General features: G+C 44.0%; 1 protein-coding gene across 1 annotated transcript in view; it reads right to left on the reverse strand.

Moving 5' to 3' along the window:
• Positions 1 to 3,746: 3,746 nt before the first annotated feature.
• Positions 3,747 to 20,761, reverse strand: part of srrm4 (serine/arginine repetitive matrix 4) — a 70,798-nt gene continuing 53,783 nt past the window's right edge. The window contains exons 7-13 of the mRNA XM_076025805.1: positions 16,176 to 16,247; positions 14,671 to 14,845; positions 9,102 to 9,406; positions 8,686 to 8,919; positions 7,155 to 7,256; positions 6,885 to 7,043; positions 3,747 to 5,515 (exon numbers count right to left, since the gene is read on the reverse strand). Coding sequence (XP_075881920.1) covers positions 5,257 to 5,515; positions 6,885 to 7,043; positions 7,155 to 7,256; positions 8,686 to 8,919; positions 9,102 to 9,406; positions 14,671 to 14,845; positions 16,176 to 16,247 — 1,306 coding nt within the window. The 3' untranslated portion in view covers positions 3,747 to 5,256. The remainder of the gene's footprint in view (positions 5,516 to 6,884; positions 7,044 to 7,154; positions 7,257 to 8,685; positions 8,920 to 9,101; positions 9,407 to 14,670; positions 14,846 to 16,175; positions 16,248 to 20,761) is intronic.

Consider the following 20,761-nt stretch of genomic DNA (forward strand, 5'->3'; position numbering starts at 1 on the left):
TAGTCTAAATTTACTGACTCGGAGTAAAATCTGGCCCGGTTTGATTGAACACGAAGCTGATGTTCTTGCAGGAACTGAGGAGAGACACACATGAAGATCTCCTTCAGTCTCTCTTTTTTATTCAATCTTATTTTCTTGAAAAGCCCAGCTCACGTAGATATGTTGTGGAGAAAGGAAGCAGAGCTGAAATAGCTCTGCGCCCTCCTTTCAGTTTGGAGATGGCATTAGTTTGCTTGGAACCTTGGCACCGTTGGACAGCTTTTCCCCGCACACCAGGCCCAACGGAATCGGCTCGGTTGGGTCCCCAGTTAAAGTGAATCCAAACGCAATATAACTTTCATTGTATTGTCTTGAGCTTGCCTTTTTTTTTTACTTTCATCTGACTACTACTCATACTTGGGCTTTTACCTGGGTCAAAATGTTCTTTAGAACCAGAGGGTCCTGATTGATTTACTTTTTCTTTTTTTAAATATTGTGGCAGCCGGGGGAAGCTGGATGCTCCCCTGTAGCCGCAAGGGATCATGGGGTAACTTTCTTGTTGAGTTACGTTGCATGTTGTTGTTTATTGCGAGTGTGTGCGAGTGTCTTAGTGCGTTGCTGGAGTGTTCCCTATTGCCTTGTATGCCATGTTTTGGTCATTGCTGTTGGAACCACGAGTCAGTGTTGCCATCAGAGCGTGATATTGGTAAAGCCGCTTTAAATACGGTGGCGTCGCTTTGACGCATCGAAGAAGAGATCCGCGCTGTGAGTGATTCATACGTGAATTCGCCACAATCGCGTATCGCCGCCGCCGCCGCCGCCGCCGTCATACACTGAACTCACATTGAATGCATTTTTGCCACTGTCTGCCGCGCGGTATGGCACAGACGGGCGCAGACATAGATATATACAGAAGGCTAGATGTCTTATCCGCGCTGCTGGCCAATGGAATCGAACGTCCGCACTGGCGGCCATCTTGCCACAGTCACCTCGCTCCGCCCCTCTCACTCAGAACTATGTATTCTTATTGTGCATGCTATTTTAAATAGCCCTAAATTGCTCTATTTTCACCCGAATTTCGAGCGGTTTGGTTTGTTATAAAGGTTATAAGCATAGTTATGATACTGCATACTTATTAATGATTTATAACCATAGGCTTTCATGTGAAAAGAGCAAAAACACGCACACACCCATATTTAATAAAAACGTATATGCTAAACGCTAAACTAAACAAACCAGCACTAAATCGGAACATTAATCAAACAGCTCCAACAATATCTTACAGGTGAAATGTGATCCTACGAGCTTTTGTTTGTGGACAGCGACGATTGCTGCACCCATAAGCGGCACAGAAGTTCGGCATTTTTTCAGTCACCGATTTCCTGTAGAAGTCATAATGCATGATGCTGTAACAAAGCAATCCAATTTTAAATCATTTGCGAATTAAGTTAAATTATATTGAAAAGAAAAGCTAGAAAAGCCATATGTCAAATTGCTTGTTTTATTTACACCTACCAATCCTAATCCATTTTATATTTTATATTTTTAAAAAGACGAACTGTAATCTCAGTTTGTCACCGTTAGACTCTGAATCAAACAGGTGGGGGATGAGATATCAGCAGCTCTAGTTCATTGATCACTGTGTCTCTGCTGCATGAACTGATGAGACTGCGTTCACGCAGCAGCAATAGATGTAGGCTAAGTTGCATTAGCTTGGTTTGCAACGGTATAGGAAACGCACCTCAGCGAATAACTACAACCGACACGACAAATATTGTATGTGAACAAAATACTAGTTTCTCCTGAAATAGCTGTTGGCTTAACTTAACTTAAGAAATGAAAATCTTAGTGGTCTCAGTTGTATTAACTTGTCTTAGCACCATTATGCTTTTTTTTCTAATAGAAAGCTCCACTCTCAACATGTTCAACCATCCAGAATTATTGCTACGTTATGAACGTTTGTAAGAAAGCAAACCGTGCGCAAATCCGTCAAGTTTTCAGCGAGATCAGAGTGTTAATGCTTGTTCAGATCACTCACGTTCCCTCACGTTCAATACATCAGACAGTGACTGCCTGGCTGTGGAAAAATGGCGGCCAGTGCGTACGTTCGATGTATTAAAAATGTGTTAAAACTTCTCTACATCGAACTGCGCCTGAAAAATATATGAACATAAAGTTGTTTTTATATACTATGGTCGGGACCTTATTGCGCTAATTTGCGTTTGTATTTGATACTCTAGACAAGACGGAACGTACTTTGCACGAGTTTCGAGAACGTCAGAGCACCAAAATCAAGCAGAGTCGTCAACCAGATACGTATATTTTAAGCTAGCCTTGACTCCCACATCTCGGGACACTGCTTTTTCATTTTTCTCAGATTCCTGCTCTATTGCTAACTGGGACACTGATTTTTTCTGTTTTTTTGTTTTTTGCCCCCCCAGACCCAGCTGCTCTCCTATTGGACGCGCCAAACTGTTCAGTGTGAATTCAGCTCTGCAGTTAGAGCAGCAACAGGGACACAGGTTAATTCACTACCTGCTGCCATCTAGTGGAAGAACATTTAATTTTTCTGCCTGTCACTGAATGCTGCCCACATAGACAGACGTACGAAGACAAATTATTTGCGTTGAATCAATAATAATTGGACCAATCGGGTGAAATTCATGGCACACTGATGTGTCGTGGCAGAGTGGTTGACAAACACTGGACTATAGATTTTAAAATCCAAAATCCAGAGCTGTCAGGTTTTGCATTATGGGCTGTTTACCATGTGGCTACAAGAGACACACCTGAAGGTGTTAAGAGATATTTCCTCAACTGTGCCAAATTAGCCGCCCTCCACCCTAACTTTTTAAATGAACAACTGGACCTCTGCGACACGGTGGCGCAGTGGTTAGCGCTGCCGCCTCACAACAAGAAGGTCGTGGGTCTGATTCCGGGGCCCGGACCTGGGACCTTTCTCTGTGGAGTTTGCATGTTCTCCCTGTGTCTGCGTGGGTTCTCTCCGGGTTCTCCGGCTTCCTCCCACACTCCAAAAACATGCATGTGAGGTCAATTGAACGTTCCAAATTGTCCGTAGGTGTGCATGTGAGTGTGAATGGTTGTTTGTCTCTATGTGGCCCTGCGATGAACTGGCGACTTGTCCAGGGTGTCACCCTGCCTTCGCCCTAAGACAGCTAGGAGAGGCTCCAGCAGACCCCCGTGACCCTGAATAGGAATAAGCGGGTATAGAAGATGAATGAATGAATTTACAGTAAATACATTATCTAAAATAATCTGTCAGAATGTCAGACTCAGTCTGTGACATGACGAGCAGTGAGAGGGTCACTGACCTTCAGCACCCCCCCACCAGGCCACCGGTAGCAGACACAAGTCACCGTCAGTTTTTAGAATTCATGTTCTCCTGCATGAACGTCGTTCCTTTCATCCTCCTTTCTAGGCAATAAATAAAGGAGCCCAGAGTGCTGAGTGCATAGACTCCATCAGGCCTGGCACAATGCGCGTGTGTGCACACACACACACACACACACACACACACACACACACACACATTTTTATTTTATTTTATTTAAAAATTGAAATAAAAAGGGAATGATAACTTTATTAATTATGTGGAAAGGCAGCTCCAAACCTCTCTGGTGAAGAGAAATTCTTGAGTTGAAGTGGCCTTGAAAATAAGTTGGAAGGGAAGGCGCTCCTTTGCCTTCTTGCTTAGATAGATATCAAGATAGATTTTGCTCTCTCAAATGAATAGGAGTCGTGACCAGCAGGCTACTCAGTTCAGCACGAGGACTGGAGAGAAGCAGCAGCAGGAGGAAGAAGAATCGCTCTGGTTCTGTCCAACAGTACCAAAAAAATGCAGCACATGCCAGAACTTCACCAGATACATACTTTTTGTGTTTGTGTATAGGAAAGTCATCTGTATTTTTATGGAGGCACTGAGAAAATTAGCCAACCAATCAAGAAGTGATATCAAGCCTCCTCTCAAATTGTTGTGCAAAAGCAAATGGGCAGATTATTATTATTATTATTATTTTTTTTTTTTTTACCAAAATACCAGACTTAAAATGGGAGAAATGGGAAACAAAGCATTTCCTGAAACAGAAGCTCATCAGTTATTCTGCCCTGAACATCTACTTTTATTTTGAAACTCAGACAACACTGAACAATTGCCATGAAAAGAAACCATGATATTGTTGCATAGAAAGATTTCACCAGTACCAACAGTAAGAAGTTCAGAAGAAATCAAAATAAATAAGAGATAAATATTACGATGCTGCAAGTAAGGGCATTGCTGTAAACCATTTAGAGAAACACTTTGTTCATTTATGGGTATTAAATAAAAATAAAGATCAATCATTTCTGAACATGTAACGACTCAGTGATGAGAAGCCTTTTCTGCCATCATCTTTTGAGAGAGAACAAAAAAAAATATTATATACATGTCTAATGGGACAGATTTGTCACATTCACGTTCTTTAAAAATGTTCTACGAGTCATCAAACAAAGTATTTGACATTGATGATTTTGTCAGAGTTGCCTGTCCTGGGAGCGTTGCATCGTTCCCATTGTTGCGTTACATGAGGTGACATTTCAATCGTCAATTGGATGTTTGTGCTGTCAGGCCTCCCTCATTGATTCTTTTCTTTTGGTTTCAAGGCAAAGATCATCTGTTCTTCACCTTTTGAAGCGCCAGAATCCAAATAACAAACCATTTCCTTTGTCCCGATAACGACCCCTTTGCGGCCCTTTGGAAAAACCTGAACAGATGCATCACGTTCTCCAACGACCAACACAGGCCTGGCTCTGGCCACATCCACATGCATCCACAATAAAACAAAGCAGACTTTTCCTCAGACATCAGCCCACAGCGGCTATGAATTTGTACATCCGTGGTAAATTAAAAGTAACGGTTGACCGGCAACTTTAAAGTGTTTGTTGAAAACACTGATTTTTTTAAAGCAAAATGCATCAACAAAGAAAGGGAACCTGCAATGTTGAAACTATTTTGTGATTCCGTTTTCTGCATCATTACCATTGAGATGTTGAACGAGCTGCACTGTGTGAATTTAATGCAAGAATGCAAGAAAAATAAAATGAATTCGGCCCTCCAGAGGTGAAGAAGATGAACAGAGACGCTTTCAGTCCGGCCTCAAAGCCTGTAGTAGTCACTGGTCCATCACTCAAATGTCCACACCCAACTGGAAACACAGACTCCAGGCCCTGAGGGGTTCTTTGGGTCCTGGGGGGGTCCATGGTTCACCCCCCCCCTAGTGCCTAGTGCCTGGCTCTGCGGCGTCTAGTCAGCACCCCTGGACTCCTGCTGCGGCTGCGTACGCCAAAGATGGAGTCCCAGGATGAGCTGCGGCTGTAGCTCCTGTAGGTGGCGTAGCTGAGACTGCGGCTGCGGCTGCGGCTCCGGCTGTGAGCAATGCTGTAGCTGTGGCTGAAGACGCTGCTCAGGGACGAAACGCTGGCAGAGCAAGCACTGGACGAGGGGCTGGGACGGAAATAAGGGACAGGTCGCTTCCTGGCACTGTAGACAGCAAATAACCCAGCAGGGGGTCACAGGGGTGACAGGTGACAGTCATCACCAAAGAGAGAGATTAACATCAGGAGCCTCAGTGATGGAAGGTATTATAAGTAACATAATGGTTTGTATTTTTTAAAAGTTTAAAATGTATGGACTTGGGGATGGGGGTGGGGATAATGGCGCATCTGCTATACTGGCATTGAATGATGAATGTATGATATGATACGTATGTATGTATATATATATATATGTATACACATAATATATATATATATATATATATATATATATATATATATGTTCTCGGGTCAATTCTCAAGCAGCCGGATCCGGGTCGGAATCGGATGTTCTGAGCCAACCTGGCTCGGATCTCGAGTCCATTGACAAGAAGTGAGTTCGCACTAGCCGTAGCCAACATTCAACTAACAACAAAGATAGCCTGAACCGTTCAAAGACTTGAAAAGAAAACTGCGTGACGGAGAGTGCCATGAGGAGCAGGCAAAGCGGAACAGTTCCTTGTCCTCGCTACAGCAGACGTCAAAACCAGGAAGTGATTTCGCATGTTGCCCTCGCCACTGCCTGTTAGTAAATGATTTCGTCAAAGTCGAATAATTCATGCACTTGTCCCGGTTTTGTAGCATGTTTAACCAGAAATGTCACGTAACGCAGTCGTCCTTGGAAACTCTGTAAGCTCCCTACTGTAGCAGCAGAAACAGGTACCCACGTTTATTTTTGAGAATAATAAAAATAAACAAAAAAAAACGAAACATTCTGTGTGTTTCATTTTACAATGCAAATTTAGTTCATTTGAGGATTTTTCAGGATGTGGGGCTGATATGTCACGGTTCTATTCGGGGCAGGCATGGCATCTCTCAGTCCTGGTCGGGGCCGGAACTTATATCTAGAATAATGTTTCTGAGCCAGTCGGCTCCGGTTTCAAATTTCAAGAACCATTTCGGTTTGGAACTCAAATCTGTGATGATGCCATATGTTAACCAAGTGTTAAATTGCTGTATGAGGCATGAGCAGCAGAATAAAATATGTTAAAGGGACAGAGATCTGTGAGAAGCAGATAACAGCAGACTCTCCTGTTATCTCCCTATTTTCTTCTGAGCTTTGCTGTGTTCTGCTGCTCGGCTTCATTTGCACCTGCAAAGCTTAAAGAGCTGATCTCCTCTGGCTCAGAGCCTTCTCATGTCGCACAGCTCATCAACACAATGACTAGACTTCAGCTTGTGCAACGGAGCGGGCTGGGGATGGAGCAAGGTGTGTGTGTATGTGTGTGTGTGTGTGTGTGTGTTTCTATTTCCCATCTTTGGACACACAAAGATGCGTGTTGTAGCTATAAATAGCGGGCTGAGGGAGGCTGTACCTTGTGATCCGGCGTGCTTCCAGATGGCTGGGCGAGTCTCTCCTCCTCTTCCTCATAGGGGAGAAGGATTTGCGTCTCCGCCTCTTGCCGCTAATCTTGCGCGCGTGCTTCACGTCCTTCCCTCTGGAGCCGGGCTGGCTCCGCTTCCTGTCTCGGAGCCTTGGAATGACACAGACGTAGACGTTTAATTCACAGTGATGAATGTATTTTGCTGTTTTGTTTTGTTTTGTTTATTTATTAAGAGCATCGGAGGAAGGGGTTGCAGCTCACCTGTCTGCATCGTGTCTGGAGCAGCTTCTTCTGGAGCTCAGACTGCTTACACTCCCTCGCCGTCTCAGGTCAGCTGAGTGAGTCGGCGAGCGCCAGTACGAGCTACCAGCAAAGAGAAAACCCAGAGATGACACTGTAATATTTTTCAATCTACTGACTGTGCTGATTGTGACTGATACCTTACTTTACTTTATGGGTCAAGGTTGATTCTGTTTGTTTGTTTTTGCAAAATCTCTTCTCTCACTTGGGAAGCATGAGGCTAAAAGTAAATTTCTTGTCTCAATGGTGAATCCATGTTGTGTTGAGAGTTTTGATTCCAAATGTTTTCCTTTTTTTGTGTGTGTGGATTATTTCGCAGTTTCGCTTTAATTATGACATATTAATTATTACTGGAAGCAATACAGATTGGACTTAAACCTCAGCAAACCAGCCTCCTTGTGTGGTTATGTGTATGGATTATGGATGTATGTGTTGGATGGGCTAAAATAAATAAATAAATAAATAAATTAAAGCTGAAAGCAGCGTTGATGGGGCTGAGTCCCACTTCTGTGAGACATTGAGTGTTCAAACAAGTGGGAATAGCTCACTTCCTGATTGTCAAAATTAAAAGAAATGAAAGAGTATGAGATGTAGTGGTGGACGACACAAACGCATGGGCTCTTGTCTCATGATTGTGCGACGCTTGGAGAGGCGCTAATGCGGTTTTAGTGGAGAAATTGTTGATGTTTTTGTTTTGCACATACCTGCAAACAAGCTAAATTTGTGTCGCGTGGGTGTTGGTTCCACAATGTTTGGACGTTCGTACTGGTCGTGAGAATTTTGTTCGTGCAGGCATTGGTTGTTGCCCGTAGGTGGCACTATGGAGCACCTCGACTTGTCATTGTTGCATTAATAAAAGGTTTTCAACAGTCCTGACCTGCTTGCCAAATTTCATTAAAATTGATCAAAGTTAAAGGGGTCAAATGTGAGCATAAATTAATTTATGACATTTTTGGATCATCAAATTATGGAAATTGGACACTTTTTTTCTATGTGAGGGGGAAACCTACATTACTAAATTGTTGACATTGATAAGAAGTACATGTCAGTTTTTATTTATTATTATTATTATTTTTATATATTTTTTTTACTCTACTATGTTCATACTGGCCGTGAAAATTTTCTAATGAAGGTGTTGTTTTTTTCCTGTACGTGGTGCTATGGAGCACCTACAGCTGTCATTGTTGCATAAAAATAAAAAAAATAATAAAAAAATCTTATCCCAACGTGCGTGCCAAATTTTGTCAAAATTGAACGGAGTTAAAGGGGTCAAAATTGGGGCGAAAGACGCGTTAGGTAAAGAACGACAATAAGTGAAATTCAATAAACAATGGGCCTTTTACCCTTGCGAAAGACGTGGCTCGAAGCACGTCGTTGGTCGGGCTCAGCCCCAATAGAAACACACTGTCAAGTCACTCAGAGGGTTCCTAGTAGTATTTGTGGCCTCGTGCTTCAGCAAGTTTAATTTGTCCTGCGGATGTTTGGGATTCACCTGCAGGATGAAGGTGACGCGCTCCGGGAGAATCTCCTGGAGTGTCTGCTTCTGCTTCTGCTTCTGCTGCCGCTGCTGCTGCTGCTGCAGTCCTGGCAGCTCCTGCTGCTCCTGCTACTGCTGCCGCTGGACGAGCGGCGGCTTCTGGAGATCCTGCTCAGCCTCCGCCAGCAGCCGGAAGAAGCTCTCGGAGACGCGCCGCTGTCCACATGAGACCCTGGCGCCGCCTCCCCTCTGCAAACACACACACACACACACACACACACACACACACACACACACACACACACACGCGCACATCATGTTTTAGAGATTCGAAGCGCAAAGACCCACAAACGGACTGAGAGGAGCCTCCAGCTCCTGCAGCTCCTCCAGCTCCTGCAGCTCCTGCTGCTCCTCCAGCTTCTCGTCGGCACCTTTTCCCAGCTCCTCCAGATGAGCCGTCCTCTCCGGTCCACTTGCACAGGGAGGCGTAGCTGGTCACGGAGTTCCCCGAGTCGGACACGTTGTCTCCGTCCGCCGATTTCAGCTTCTCCGGTGAGGTCACGAGCTTGAAGCGGCTAATGTTGCTGTTGGCGGCGCCCTGCTGAGAAACACCGGTCTTGCTGGATGGCGGCGAGGACGTATCATTCCCGGAGTCGTAGTCGTGCGAGCGTTCGGCTCGACTTGGAAGCTGCTTAGAGTCGTTTCCGTAGAGTTGAGTGCTGGGCTGCGATGACACCTGCAAACAGACAGAAGAAGCTGCAGCTTAAAGCCGAGCTGGTTTCGGCACTGAATGTGCAACCTGCTATCTGCTTGTGAAGAACTGCAAATACTATCTACAATACAAAATGCATATATTCCCTGGAGAGTATAGAGAGGAGAATTCTTCTTCTTTTTTTGTTTTAAAAAATATCAAAACACATCTTTTGGACAGAAAATGTTGAAAGATAAAGATGTCATGCAAATTTTGAAGCATGCCTCAAAAGAAAGTCCAAACTCAACTAAAGTCAAAAGAAATCAACCAGAGACCAATTAAGATAAGTAAGTCTAAACTAAAACAATCATGTGAAAGCAACAACATAATAAGATAAGAAGAAAGAAAGAAAGGAAGAAAGAAAGAAAGAAAGGAAAAACTATGTGTGGAGGAAAAAAATCTATTGACTCTAATTGGAGTGACAAAAAAGAGCCTCAGTGAAAAGTCTCGTTTAAAGAACAGTGAACAAACACCACAGAATGGGTTTTTATGTAGAAATGAAAAGGATTGCAGACAAAGAGAGATCCCATCAGTCTAAGTTAGAAAAAAAAGCCAAGCCCTGAGAACAGAACAGGACAGATGACTGTGCTGTTTTCTCCTGCAAGAAGTGAATAATTAGCCTGCACCGACCTACAAAGAACATCCCTGAGTCTGCGGATGGCATCGACTTACCAATCAAGAATTCCTCCTTAAGTAGGTAAGGTGTAAGAAAAAGGGAAGAGCGGGCAACATAAGTGCATCATTAGAGTCGTGAATGGCAAGAAAAAGACAATATCCTCTTGTCAAAACCCGGAGCCACCAGCAAGTTCTCCTTCCTGTCCTCACTGAAGCCGAGTCACACCCGGGGCACGACTGAGGTTGTCTGTCTGTCTTTCTGTCTGTCTGTTTGTCTGTCTTTCTTACTGTCTGTCTTGTTTGTCTGTCTTTCTGTCTGTCTGTCTGTCCTTTGGCAGCTTTTTCACGGTCTTGTCTAAAGACGCATCCTTGAGGAAAATTCGGCACTCGCATCCGTGCATCGTCAGTGCCAAAATAACCTAATAAAAGATTTTTGTAAGCATGGACACAATTAAATTACCTTGATATTTACAACAACAACAATAATAATAATAATAATAATAATAATAATAATAATAATAATAATAATAATAATAATAATAATAACACATTATATCCTTCTGTTAATTTACAAATTATGTTTGCAAACACGTCGACTCATTTCATTACCACTCACCACATTTTTAGGAATATTTTCTCCATGAGATGAAGTGAAGAGATGCAAAGAAAATTCACAAGATATTATTTACCAATAAATTCATTAAAAAAAATAGCATAAATATTTCAGAATTCTTATTCTGCTGCCTGTCTGTGCATTCCCCACCCCGCAGGGACTTTGAGGGTGTGATTCAATATATGGATTCACTTATTGAAATTCAATTAAGGCCCTGTGGTTTGTAATTAAAAACACCCATCTGTGCATTTAGCATATTTTAATGATTGCTGGAGAGAAAGTTACATATTTTTCATGCTCCAGTACTGCGAGACCAGCAGTTTACGCGGCAGCATTTAAGAGGCTCTGTAGAAAAAAAAGGAAAGTAAATATAGGAATCACACAACCTGCAGGAAAAATCTGTAATTTCAAAAACTCTGAATCTGTCTGTGGTTGAAAACTCTGCTCTGGATTTTCATAGTTTGCCAGGCTAGAAGGAGCTCCGGTCGAAGGTCTGTTGATGTTTTTCCAAGTAGTTTTGGCGAATGTTGAGATGTTTAGATGCCACGAGTGGAAAATATTATTTTTGACTCGGCAGTTTGCTTTCTTTCTGTCCAGGCTCCCTGGAAGAAAGAAACTGCTAATAAATATAATATTACAATCCTGAGTAGGTCCTTACACACTGGGAGCGAATTCGCTAGGCAAATAATTCGGGGTTGATTATTATCATTATTATTATTATTGTTATTATTATTTTAAAACCTACTGAAATCAATGGAACCGTACACACCGGCAGCGAATGTTCGCGTGGCGAAAAAGCCACGGTTATTTTTACGCTCAAGTGTTGAATTTTCCGAGGCGAAAAGGCAAATTCTGGACCTCTGACCAATCAAAATGATGTTGGATAGTCAATTATGTCACATCAACACGTCGGTAATTGTGACAGTGGCGGTCCTATCACTATGCCTCCAATTGATCATGCCCCCTGGCTACTTGGCCAAAGGGATATTTGGCCGAATGGTTAAGCACGCATTGCTGTCACCCAGGAGTCTGGGGTTCAAAGCCCGCCAGGGCCCTCTGTGCCTTGACACATCATGTTCTCGCGCCCTCTCAAGACATGAAAAACAAATAGTAATAATATAGGATAATAATTTTAAAACACATGTCCACTATAAAATGAGGTACTCGGCATACGAAAGTCATTAATTTAATGGCTGCAACACCTCTCTCAAAAACAATTGGTGTACCCAAAGACTCCTATTCTTTTTCTTTATCTTTTTTTAATCCAACAATTATCAGGACATCATCAGTCGAATTTTAGACACATATTCGCGTCACGCTTGGTGTGTATAGAAAAGATTTGCAGGCGAAACATTCGCATTTTCGCGTCGCTTATTCCGTCGCTTATTCGCCTTTTGCCCGGTGTGTAAGGAGTGAAGAACTATTCCTTTGTGTCCCCTTCTGTAATTGTCTCTGCAGCAATACTTCATGAGCAAAAAATTAAAAAATTAAAAATAAAAGCCTCATAAATATGTTAGGGATGGAACGATATTCTGTATTTTGCTGAACCGTTCAGCACGCCCTGTTCGGTACAGTACACGGCAAATGACGGTATTTCGGTATGTTTCGGAAAGTCACAAAACTTTATAAAAACCGCTCACTCACAAAAATGCACTCAAGAGCCGAGACTCGTGGTGAGCGACTTGTTTGACGACCTGCGGGTCCTGCATTGATCAATAATTTGACTCGTACCAGGCGCCCCACACAACGGCGTCAGTTATCACAACCCGCCTCAGAAAAAAGTCAAAAGGTCAAAAAGGTGGTTGTAAACAGCCTTAATAGGCTAATGTCACTTCCAAGTGCCAAGTGACCTTCTGACCCCTCGCAATACCTACCGACCCCTTGCTTGCTGACCACTGCAGACCTGTGCCAACGCCCCTTGACACTCGCAGACACCCCCGACATCCGCCAGCATGTTTAGCAGGTCAAATGAGAACTGGAAGAGGTCCTAATCATATACATTTAAGCATATGTGTAAGCAAATGCTACAAATTTTGTGCTTTCTGTTTGTTTTTGGTCAAAACTGTCAAGTGTAAATTGTAGGCCTTGATGAAACAAGCTCACTTCCTGTTTGTCGATTTTTAAATTAGAACATATGAAATGTTCATCTCGAAGAGAGGGACGCGTGGGTTCTCGTCTCAGGTCTCTACGACATTCCTAGGGGTTGCCACGGCCATTAAAGTGTTTTTTTTCAGCTCTCGGCCTGTAGGCGGCGCTCTGGAGTAGCTACAGATTTCCTTTCTTCATCAATTTTTTGCAGCCTTGACATGTGTGCAAAATGTGGTGCAGATCAAAGCATGTTCAGGGAGTCAAAATGGGGTTGGCAGTCCCTATTTTTCTGTAGGGGGCACTATTGAGCAGATTTGTACAGTTTTTTAATTGATTAAAATTTTTGGCATGGCTGACCTGCCAGCAGAATTTGTTGAGTTTTGGAGTATGGGAAGGGGGTCAAAATGTGGTTAAAATCTGTGTACTTGAGGTGACCTTGAATTTAAAGGGCCGTAAAATGAAAACGGTTAAGATCTCAAAATCTTCATGAGCAATCTATAGCAATCTATAGTCATGAAGGTCTTGTCTGTGTCGTACTACAATACACAGGTAGTATGCACACAATGCGTGTACATACCACACGCCGCCAAGATTTGCAGATTTGGAGGAGAAAACATTTAAAAATGTGTTAATTTTTTGCACATACTTGCAAACCAGCATAAATTGTGCCTTTTGTGTCGAAGAATGAAGTGTAGCCAAGGATCACGTGGGTTTTGGTCCCACATTTCTGCTACATTCGTACTGATCGTGAAAATTTTTGTTGTGAGAGTGTTAGTTATTTGCCTGTAGGTGGCGCCATGGAGCACAATGTTTAAGGGGTCAAAATTGAGGTGAAGGACGCATAAGGTACTGTAAAAAATAGTAATATTTAAAGCTGCAAACAGCGTTGATCAGGCTGAGCCCGATCGTCGCGACGGCCCCCCCGACACCCGCGACGCACCATGACACCTGCCAACCCCTCGCGACGCCTACCGACCCCCTCAGAATCATGCAAGCCCCTGCCAATGCCTGCCAACCTCTGCCGACTCCTGCCCTCTCCTGAAGACCGCCCCCCGAATTTTTTCCTTATTGGTTTACGTTTTGACATAAGAGAGCCACCACTCTTCCCCTCCTCCCTCCGCTCCTTTTTGTCTTCGAGCCTCGAATGTGGCTTGGAGCACATTCGTCAGGCTCAGCCCCAAATAAATCCCAGTATTCAATATTTGAGAGCCCAATACAGTGAAAATGTCTTGACTGTCCTGTGAGTGGGTTAAAATAGTTTATAATTGGATAGTCATAAACTCTCTTTTTAATGTGTGTGGCTTTATGTTTGTTCAGTTTGATCTGAGTTTTTTTTTTATTATGAAAAAATTAAGCTTGTGGTTTGATTATATCTGTGCTTTTGAATGAAGCCTTATTGTCATGTACCAAAATACACGCACAAATTGTACAATCCCTGCCCAAAAAATGCATACCGAACCTTGGGAAAAGTGTACCGTTCCATCCCTAATATATATATATATATGTATATAATTTTATTTATTTATTATTTATATATATTTTTGGGGGGTTGGTTTACCTCAGACAGACTGTTACAACTGCGCTAGTAGGAAAATATTTATTTCTTATTGACCCATTGTAGAGTCCAACACAATAAATACTGGCCTGATTGTTCTATCTCAATAAAGTTAATAAGACTTTACACTTTTCTTTACAAAGTTTCTTTTTAAGTACTTTTACAAAGTTATAGTTTGTAATAGCAGGTAAGAGTAAAGAAGTGAAGTTTCTTGTTCAAAATGACGCCTAGAGTTTCCTTACTGTGTGTGACAGTAAACTGTGTTTGCAAAAAGCAAAAAACAAAACAAAAAACAAAACAAAACCCAATGCTGAATGTTGCGGCAAGCTCAGCTGAGCATCGCCAGCAGCTTCCTGGGGAGTCCGGCAGCGTACTCACGGTGGCAGTGGAGAGGATGGAGCGATATTTTGCAGCCGTACTACACAATGACTTGGTTGTGGGTCTCCACTTCATGTCGCCGGCGTCCAGCGTCACGGTGGCCTCCTGCACGACTACGGCGGCGGCGGCGAGGCCTCCTAGCGCTCGATGCACCACAGACTTGTGCAGACGCTGCCTGTGCAAGTGTGGAAACACAACCTGGTCAGGACTGACAACACAACCAGCATGACCAGACACACCTGCACAGGTGTAAATTTTGTTTTAGTGAAATGTGCTATGATGACCTTGACACTAGGGGTTGAACCCAATGGCAAGAGTCCAGAGAGATTAGTGAGAATTTACTATGTGTTGACTGTGATGATTGTGTTGTGCCTTGCAGTGATTGTCAGTCTTCATTCTTCTGAGGTTGTTGTGGTTTTTTTTCTCCTGTTTTTACATTTATTTTGTAAAGCGACTGGAGCAGAACAAACAACAGGGGCAAAAGCGAAAATACCATAAACTTATTGCTAAAGTTTACTTTGTAAACGTTATAAATATATATATATATATATGTATATATATATATATATGTATATATATATATATATATATATATATACTCTAGGCGTCATATATATATATATATATATATATATATATGTGTATATATATATATATATATATATATATATATATATATATATATGTGTATATATATATATATATATATATATATGTATATATATATATATATATATATATATATATATATATATATATATACATATATATATATATATATATATTTTTTTTTTTTACACAATTCCAATGATGTCCTTATCTTAAGCTGTGGCACTGATATCCGAGGTCTGAGATATAACCAGCAACACTTTCGTTCATCCAAATCAAAATAAAAACATATTTGAAAATGTCACCTCAAGGTCTCTGTTACCTTTGGCAGATCGAATGTGCACTGCATTAGGTCAGTTCCTCGACACAGACTGACCTACTTGTGCAAAAACAAACATTCTGCTTGAATGGGAAAATTCTAAGCAAACTTTAATTTGGAGCTTTGGAACTTCCAAAGTGCCACCAACCTCCCAAACATCCTCCTTCCAGCTGCAAGACTGACTTTCACCTCAGCGCTGATCTATGACTGTTGATCGGTGGATGAGTTTTAATCACCACCATTGCCGGGCACTGCAGACCGCAGAGCCTTCACAAACCAAAAAGCAATCTCTCATGCAATCAGATTTTTCTTTTTCTTTTTTCTTTCGCAATATGCTATTGGTATTGACTCCATCGATGTGTCAGAGAGGAATTCTGGGGCCATTGGCTGCAAAGTGGTGATAAGGCTGCGTGGGATCAGGAATTCAGAAGTCACCTCTGCCTTATCAGTCATCACTGTCGTGAGAGCAAGACGTGGGCAGACACCTCGGGCGCATCAGGAGATCTGATAGGACTTTGTGGTTGTGGTGGTGGTGGGTGGGGCAGGGGGAGGAGGAGGGAGGAAGGGAGCGGCCTACCTGTCCTCGGAGGAGCTCTCCGACGCCGTCCTCAGACAGTGGTGTCGCCTCCGTCGCGAGTGAGTCCTTGACCTACGAGTCGTGCGGAGGAGAGAGAGAGAATGAGAAGATGAAGAAGAAGAGGATGAGGAGCTGAGGGGCTCTGAGGTCAGTCAGGCTGTAGCAGGTGAGCAGAGTCAACTGAAGTGCCTGGAAACGCGTTTGTCCGACCGATTGGATAAGCTCCGATTGAGACACCCAGATAATGCGACTGGAATTGTAAGTTCTCCGTCGTGTATACACCTTAGTCGGAGTATAACTGGACAATGCGTGTGCGCATGCGCCACACCCCCGTGCTAGCGTGTGCACCCAGAACAAAAACATCCAAGACGCGAGCTCCTTCAACGTGTGGCGTGACTACGACTTTGTGTATAACTGAGGACACAACCGAGAACCTTTTTAGTTCATTTGTGTTCTCACAAATGTTGCAAAGTTTGCAATGACACAGTCCATTTTACAACTCGCCAGTTCATACAGAACAATGGCGCTTCTCACCTGGAGTGGAATTGGGGCTTGTATTTATTTTCTGGAGGCTCTTAACATATTCACAAGTCCACAAAGTTTTGTAAATGATCTGCGAATTCTTCTGAAATGTGTTCAAAACTCTTTCATTTCCGTTGTGTTTTCTACTTTTATTTATCAACACAATAAAAGGAGTCAGTAGATATGTTTCATTGCCTATACTGAAGCTTCATACAATACAATTACAAACCCTCTCCTATCAGTCTGTTTTCCAAACCTGTATTCATCAAGAATGAAGGGTCCAGATCACCCTGTAAAGGTACAAAGTGTTATTTTTCTTTCATCCCAGATGCTTTTAATTCAATATTTATTTTGGCGACACTGATTTTATGTTTATTAGGGAAACCTATCGTCTGGCTGGGTCCGCTAGTGCTGCGGTGCCTCTATCCTGTTGTCATTGGTCCCGGGCTGTGTCTCTGCTGGTCCGGATGCCGCCCTCTCTTCGCCACACTGACTGCTGAGCTCTGCGTTCACTCGGGGGGTTGCTCATTCACATTGCTCGGGTAGCCGTAGGCTACGTCGTGTTTCTGGCTACAGCCACCAGTGCCATGCATAGGACTAAATATTCTTAAACCCTTTTTAATCGTGTGTCTAGAGTTATCCTGGTTTATTTTGTGAAGTTATTCTTGTTTATTTTGTTAGTTTATATAGTTCAGCCCCTTAATTTCTTTGTTTGGTAATGGGTCATTTAATTTCCTTTTTGTAGTTTTAAGTATTTGGATTTTGTTTATTTTGTGAAAGCTGTTTTGTTTGCATTTTTGTTTAGCTTATTGCTTTCCCATCTTTTCTGGTTTTGTATATTTGATTCATTTTGTGGTAATTGTGGTGGTGCTGGTGTACTGGGTGGTGGCATCCACTCCTCCCGTGTGCAGTGTCTTCCCTGGGGTTGCGGGTGATTTCACAAGGGGTGTGTGTGTGTGTGTGTGTGTGTGTGAGAGAGATTGTCACATATCCTTGGGTAGGGCCGGGCGATAAAACAATTGCGATACACATCGAAAAATAACTTTCCCTCGATGTCGTTATGTATCATGGTCGATAGGCTTTTCAATAGACATTCAATAGGCATTCTTCCACGTATTAATAGACTATATGAATAGCCAATGACAATGGGAGTTAATCTTTGTCCACGTGCCGCTGAACCAATCACGTGCTGGAACAGAGCCAAATAGCACACACAGAGTAGCAGGCTCGCAGGCAGCAGCTACATGTAGCCGGGAGCGCTGTCAGTGTTCCCCCCAATGAGACAATGGATGAAATAGCCTGAGGCTCAACGGATGACTGGGCACGTAAACATTGGTGGTGTGGAGGTATTTTGTTTTTTTTTTAGGTCGGACAAGAAACAGAGTAGTGTGCACTGCAAATTATATAGGGTGCATGTTCCCATAAAGACCGGGAACACTTCAAATCTTTTGTACCACCTGAAGCAGTGCCACGCGGCAGAGTACGTACTCTGCAAAAGTGTACAAACCCCGAGCGGAGCAAGAGGAACGCAGCTCTTCGTTGACCGGGGGAGCGGGGGGGACGTAAGCACGCTTTCGCTGTCGCGCTACGCTAACGTGTCAGCAAAGTTACGTGCCGCCAAAGTTTCGTTGGGGGGTGGGGGTATTTATGAATGCCTTCACGCGGGCCGGACAGAGACACGCAGCGGGCCGGATGTGGCCCGCGGGCCGTAGTTTTGGCGATGCCTGGTGTAAAGGGTTAACAGGGCAATGAGTACCATGCTCCTTGGAGTAAGCAAACTGCAGCAGCAGTGCACAGCGAGGTCTGCTGACTCAGGAGCAGGTGCAAGCACGGGGGAGGAGGACAACAACAGGCAGAGAAGGGGGACAACAACAGCCCCCAATGATGCACCTGCGGCCTTATCTAAGATAAGAGGTCCCAGGGCATGATAAGAGGTCCCCGTGCGTGAGATAAGAGGTCCCAGGCCATGGTTTTCCCATGGGACGACCATATAAAGCATTCATTTTATATAGCAAACCAGCGGCTATGGAGCTGCACCTCTCCAGTGGCATTGAGGGCGGGGGGGATAACTAATAACATGGAAAGACATTTTAGCCATTTTTATGGCCCTGTTTACAAGGAGAGGACATTAAAAAACAAAACAAAAAAAAAAAGCTCAGGGTGTTAAGAAAAGCATTTGAAAAAATACACAAAGCTGTCTCCAAAAATATCCACATGTACATGGAAATGCTGGAAAGTACTTACGCCAGCCCTTATGTGGCGCTGTGGTTTTACTCCCTCTGAAGGTGGAAGAAGAAGAAGAAGACCTGGAGCCCGGTGTATTTACAGAGGTAACAGCTCGCTAACACTAGCACATAAAAGACGGCAAAGAACGCACGCAAAAAGATGGTGTCACGAGATGACAAAGTTGAACTTCTGCTTCGAGTTACTTACTTACTACCACCGCCATCTTGACGTTGTATCCACAAAGGTTTCTGCGCTAACGATATACAGGCACAAAAATGCCCAGAAATGCAGCACCTGATGAGTCAGAAGCGCAAATTGTGCTCCAGTAACCCTCCCGCATTTTGCGACCTAGATCATCATAGGATGTTGTTGCTGCAAAGATCAATCACAGGACTGTCAAATAACATGTGCATTGGTTACAGTATCTCCCCGAACTCACGCCAAGAAAGAGACAGTTGCAAAAATCCCCACAGCCTCAGGTCTCCGTCACTCTCTTAAAGATGCAGTAACGCCCCCCAGCTGCAGGTGGATGTTATTTGATGGCAGACGGGGCAAGATGGCACTTTTGATAGTGAAGGATGCCATTCATACATAGCATAAAGGCAAAAAAACAAAACAAACAACATATGCTGTTTTATTTTATCTTAAATGTCCAAAAGGGTTTTGTGGCTCCCATTGTGTTCTTTTCTGGGCGAAATGGGTCCAAATGGCTCTTTGAGTGGGAAAGGTTGCCGACCCCTGGTATAAAGAAAGGGACATCGGCGAAGGGGCTTCAGATCTGCGGAGAATGACTGACTCTTCTTTCTTCACGATTGGACCCTCACCTACTTATGATTGATGTGGAGGGGCAAAGTGGCCTCCCCACGAAAAAGGGGATCTGGGCCGACCGGATTGAGGTGGTGGAGTCGAAGGAGGAGGCAGGCAGCGTCAAGTGCAGGAGGGAAAAAAAACATAAACGAAGCAGCGGGAAACGGTTTCCAGCTCCGCTAGTCTCACATCAAACTAGCCGGCTCCACCACCTCAATCCGCCAGCATAGGGAGCTGGAGGGCATCATCCCCGCAGGCCTTTTCCAGGAGAGGCCGGGCATCACCTCGGTGGTGGAGCATGCCATCTCCGTGAAAGACTCCACTCCAGCGAGGCGGCGGATCTACCGGGTGCCGGAGCGTCTCCTGTCCTCCCTCAAGAAGGAGGTGGAGGAGATGTTGGCCTTGGGAGTGATCGAGAGGTCCTCCAGTGAGTGGAGCAACCCGGTGGTGCTGGTGCCCAAGAAGGACGGCACCATGCGTTTTTGCATCAACTTCCGGTGCCTCAACGCTCTCTCCTACTTCGACGCTTACCCCATGCAGAGACTCAAGGACTTGATCGAGCGCCTGGGGAAGGTGTCCTACATCACCACGTTGGACCTGTGCAAAGGCTACTGGCAGGTGCCCTTGGCACAGGACGCCAGGCCTTACACAGCCTTCCGGACCCCTCAGGGACTTTTCCAGTTTGTCGTCATGCCCTTTGGACTGCAGGGAGCACCAGTCAGCTTCCAGAGGCTGATGGACATTGTGCTGGCTGGTACGGACTCCTTTGCGGCCGCCTACCTGGATGACGTGGTGGTGTACAGCGCCACCTGGGAGGACCATCTGCGGGATGTCTTGCGGCGCATCCAGAAGGCGGGCCTGACCATTAACCCACAGAAGTTTACCCTGGCAAAGGAGGAGGTGCGTTACCTCGGCCGTGTGCTGGGCTGGGGTGTGATCCGGCCACAGAAGGACAAGGTGCAGGCTGGACTGCCCAAGGCCCTGGACCAAGAAGGACGTCCAATCTTTCCTGGGTCTGGTGGGCTGGTACC

The sequence above is a fragment of the Nelusetta ayraudi genome, unplaced genomic scaffold (genome assembly GCF_046127955.1).
Source record: "Nelusetta ayraudi isolate G7.1 ecotype Tasmania unplaced genomic scaffold, CSIRO-AGI_Nayr_v1 ptg000018l, whole genome shotgun sequence".
Taxonomy (NCBI): domain Eukaryota; kingdom Metazoa; phylum Chordata; class Actinopteri; order Tetraodontiformes; family Monacanthidae; genus Nelusetta; species Nelusetta ayraudi.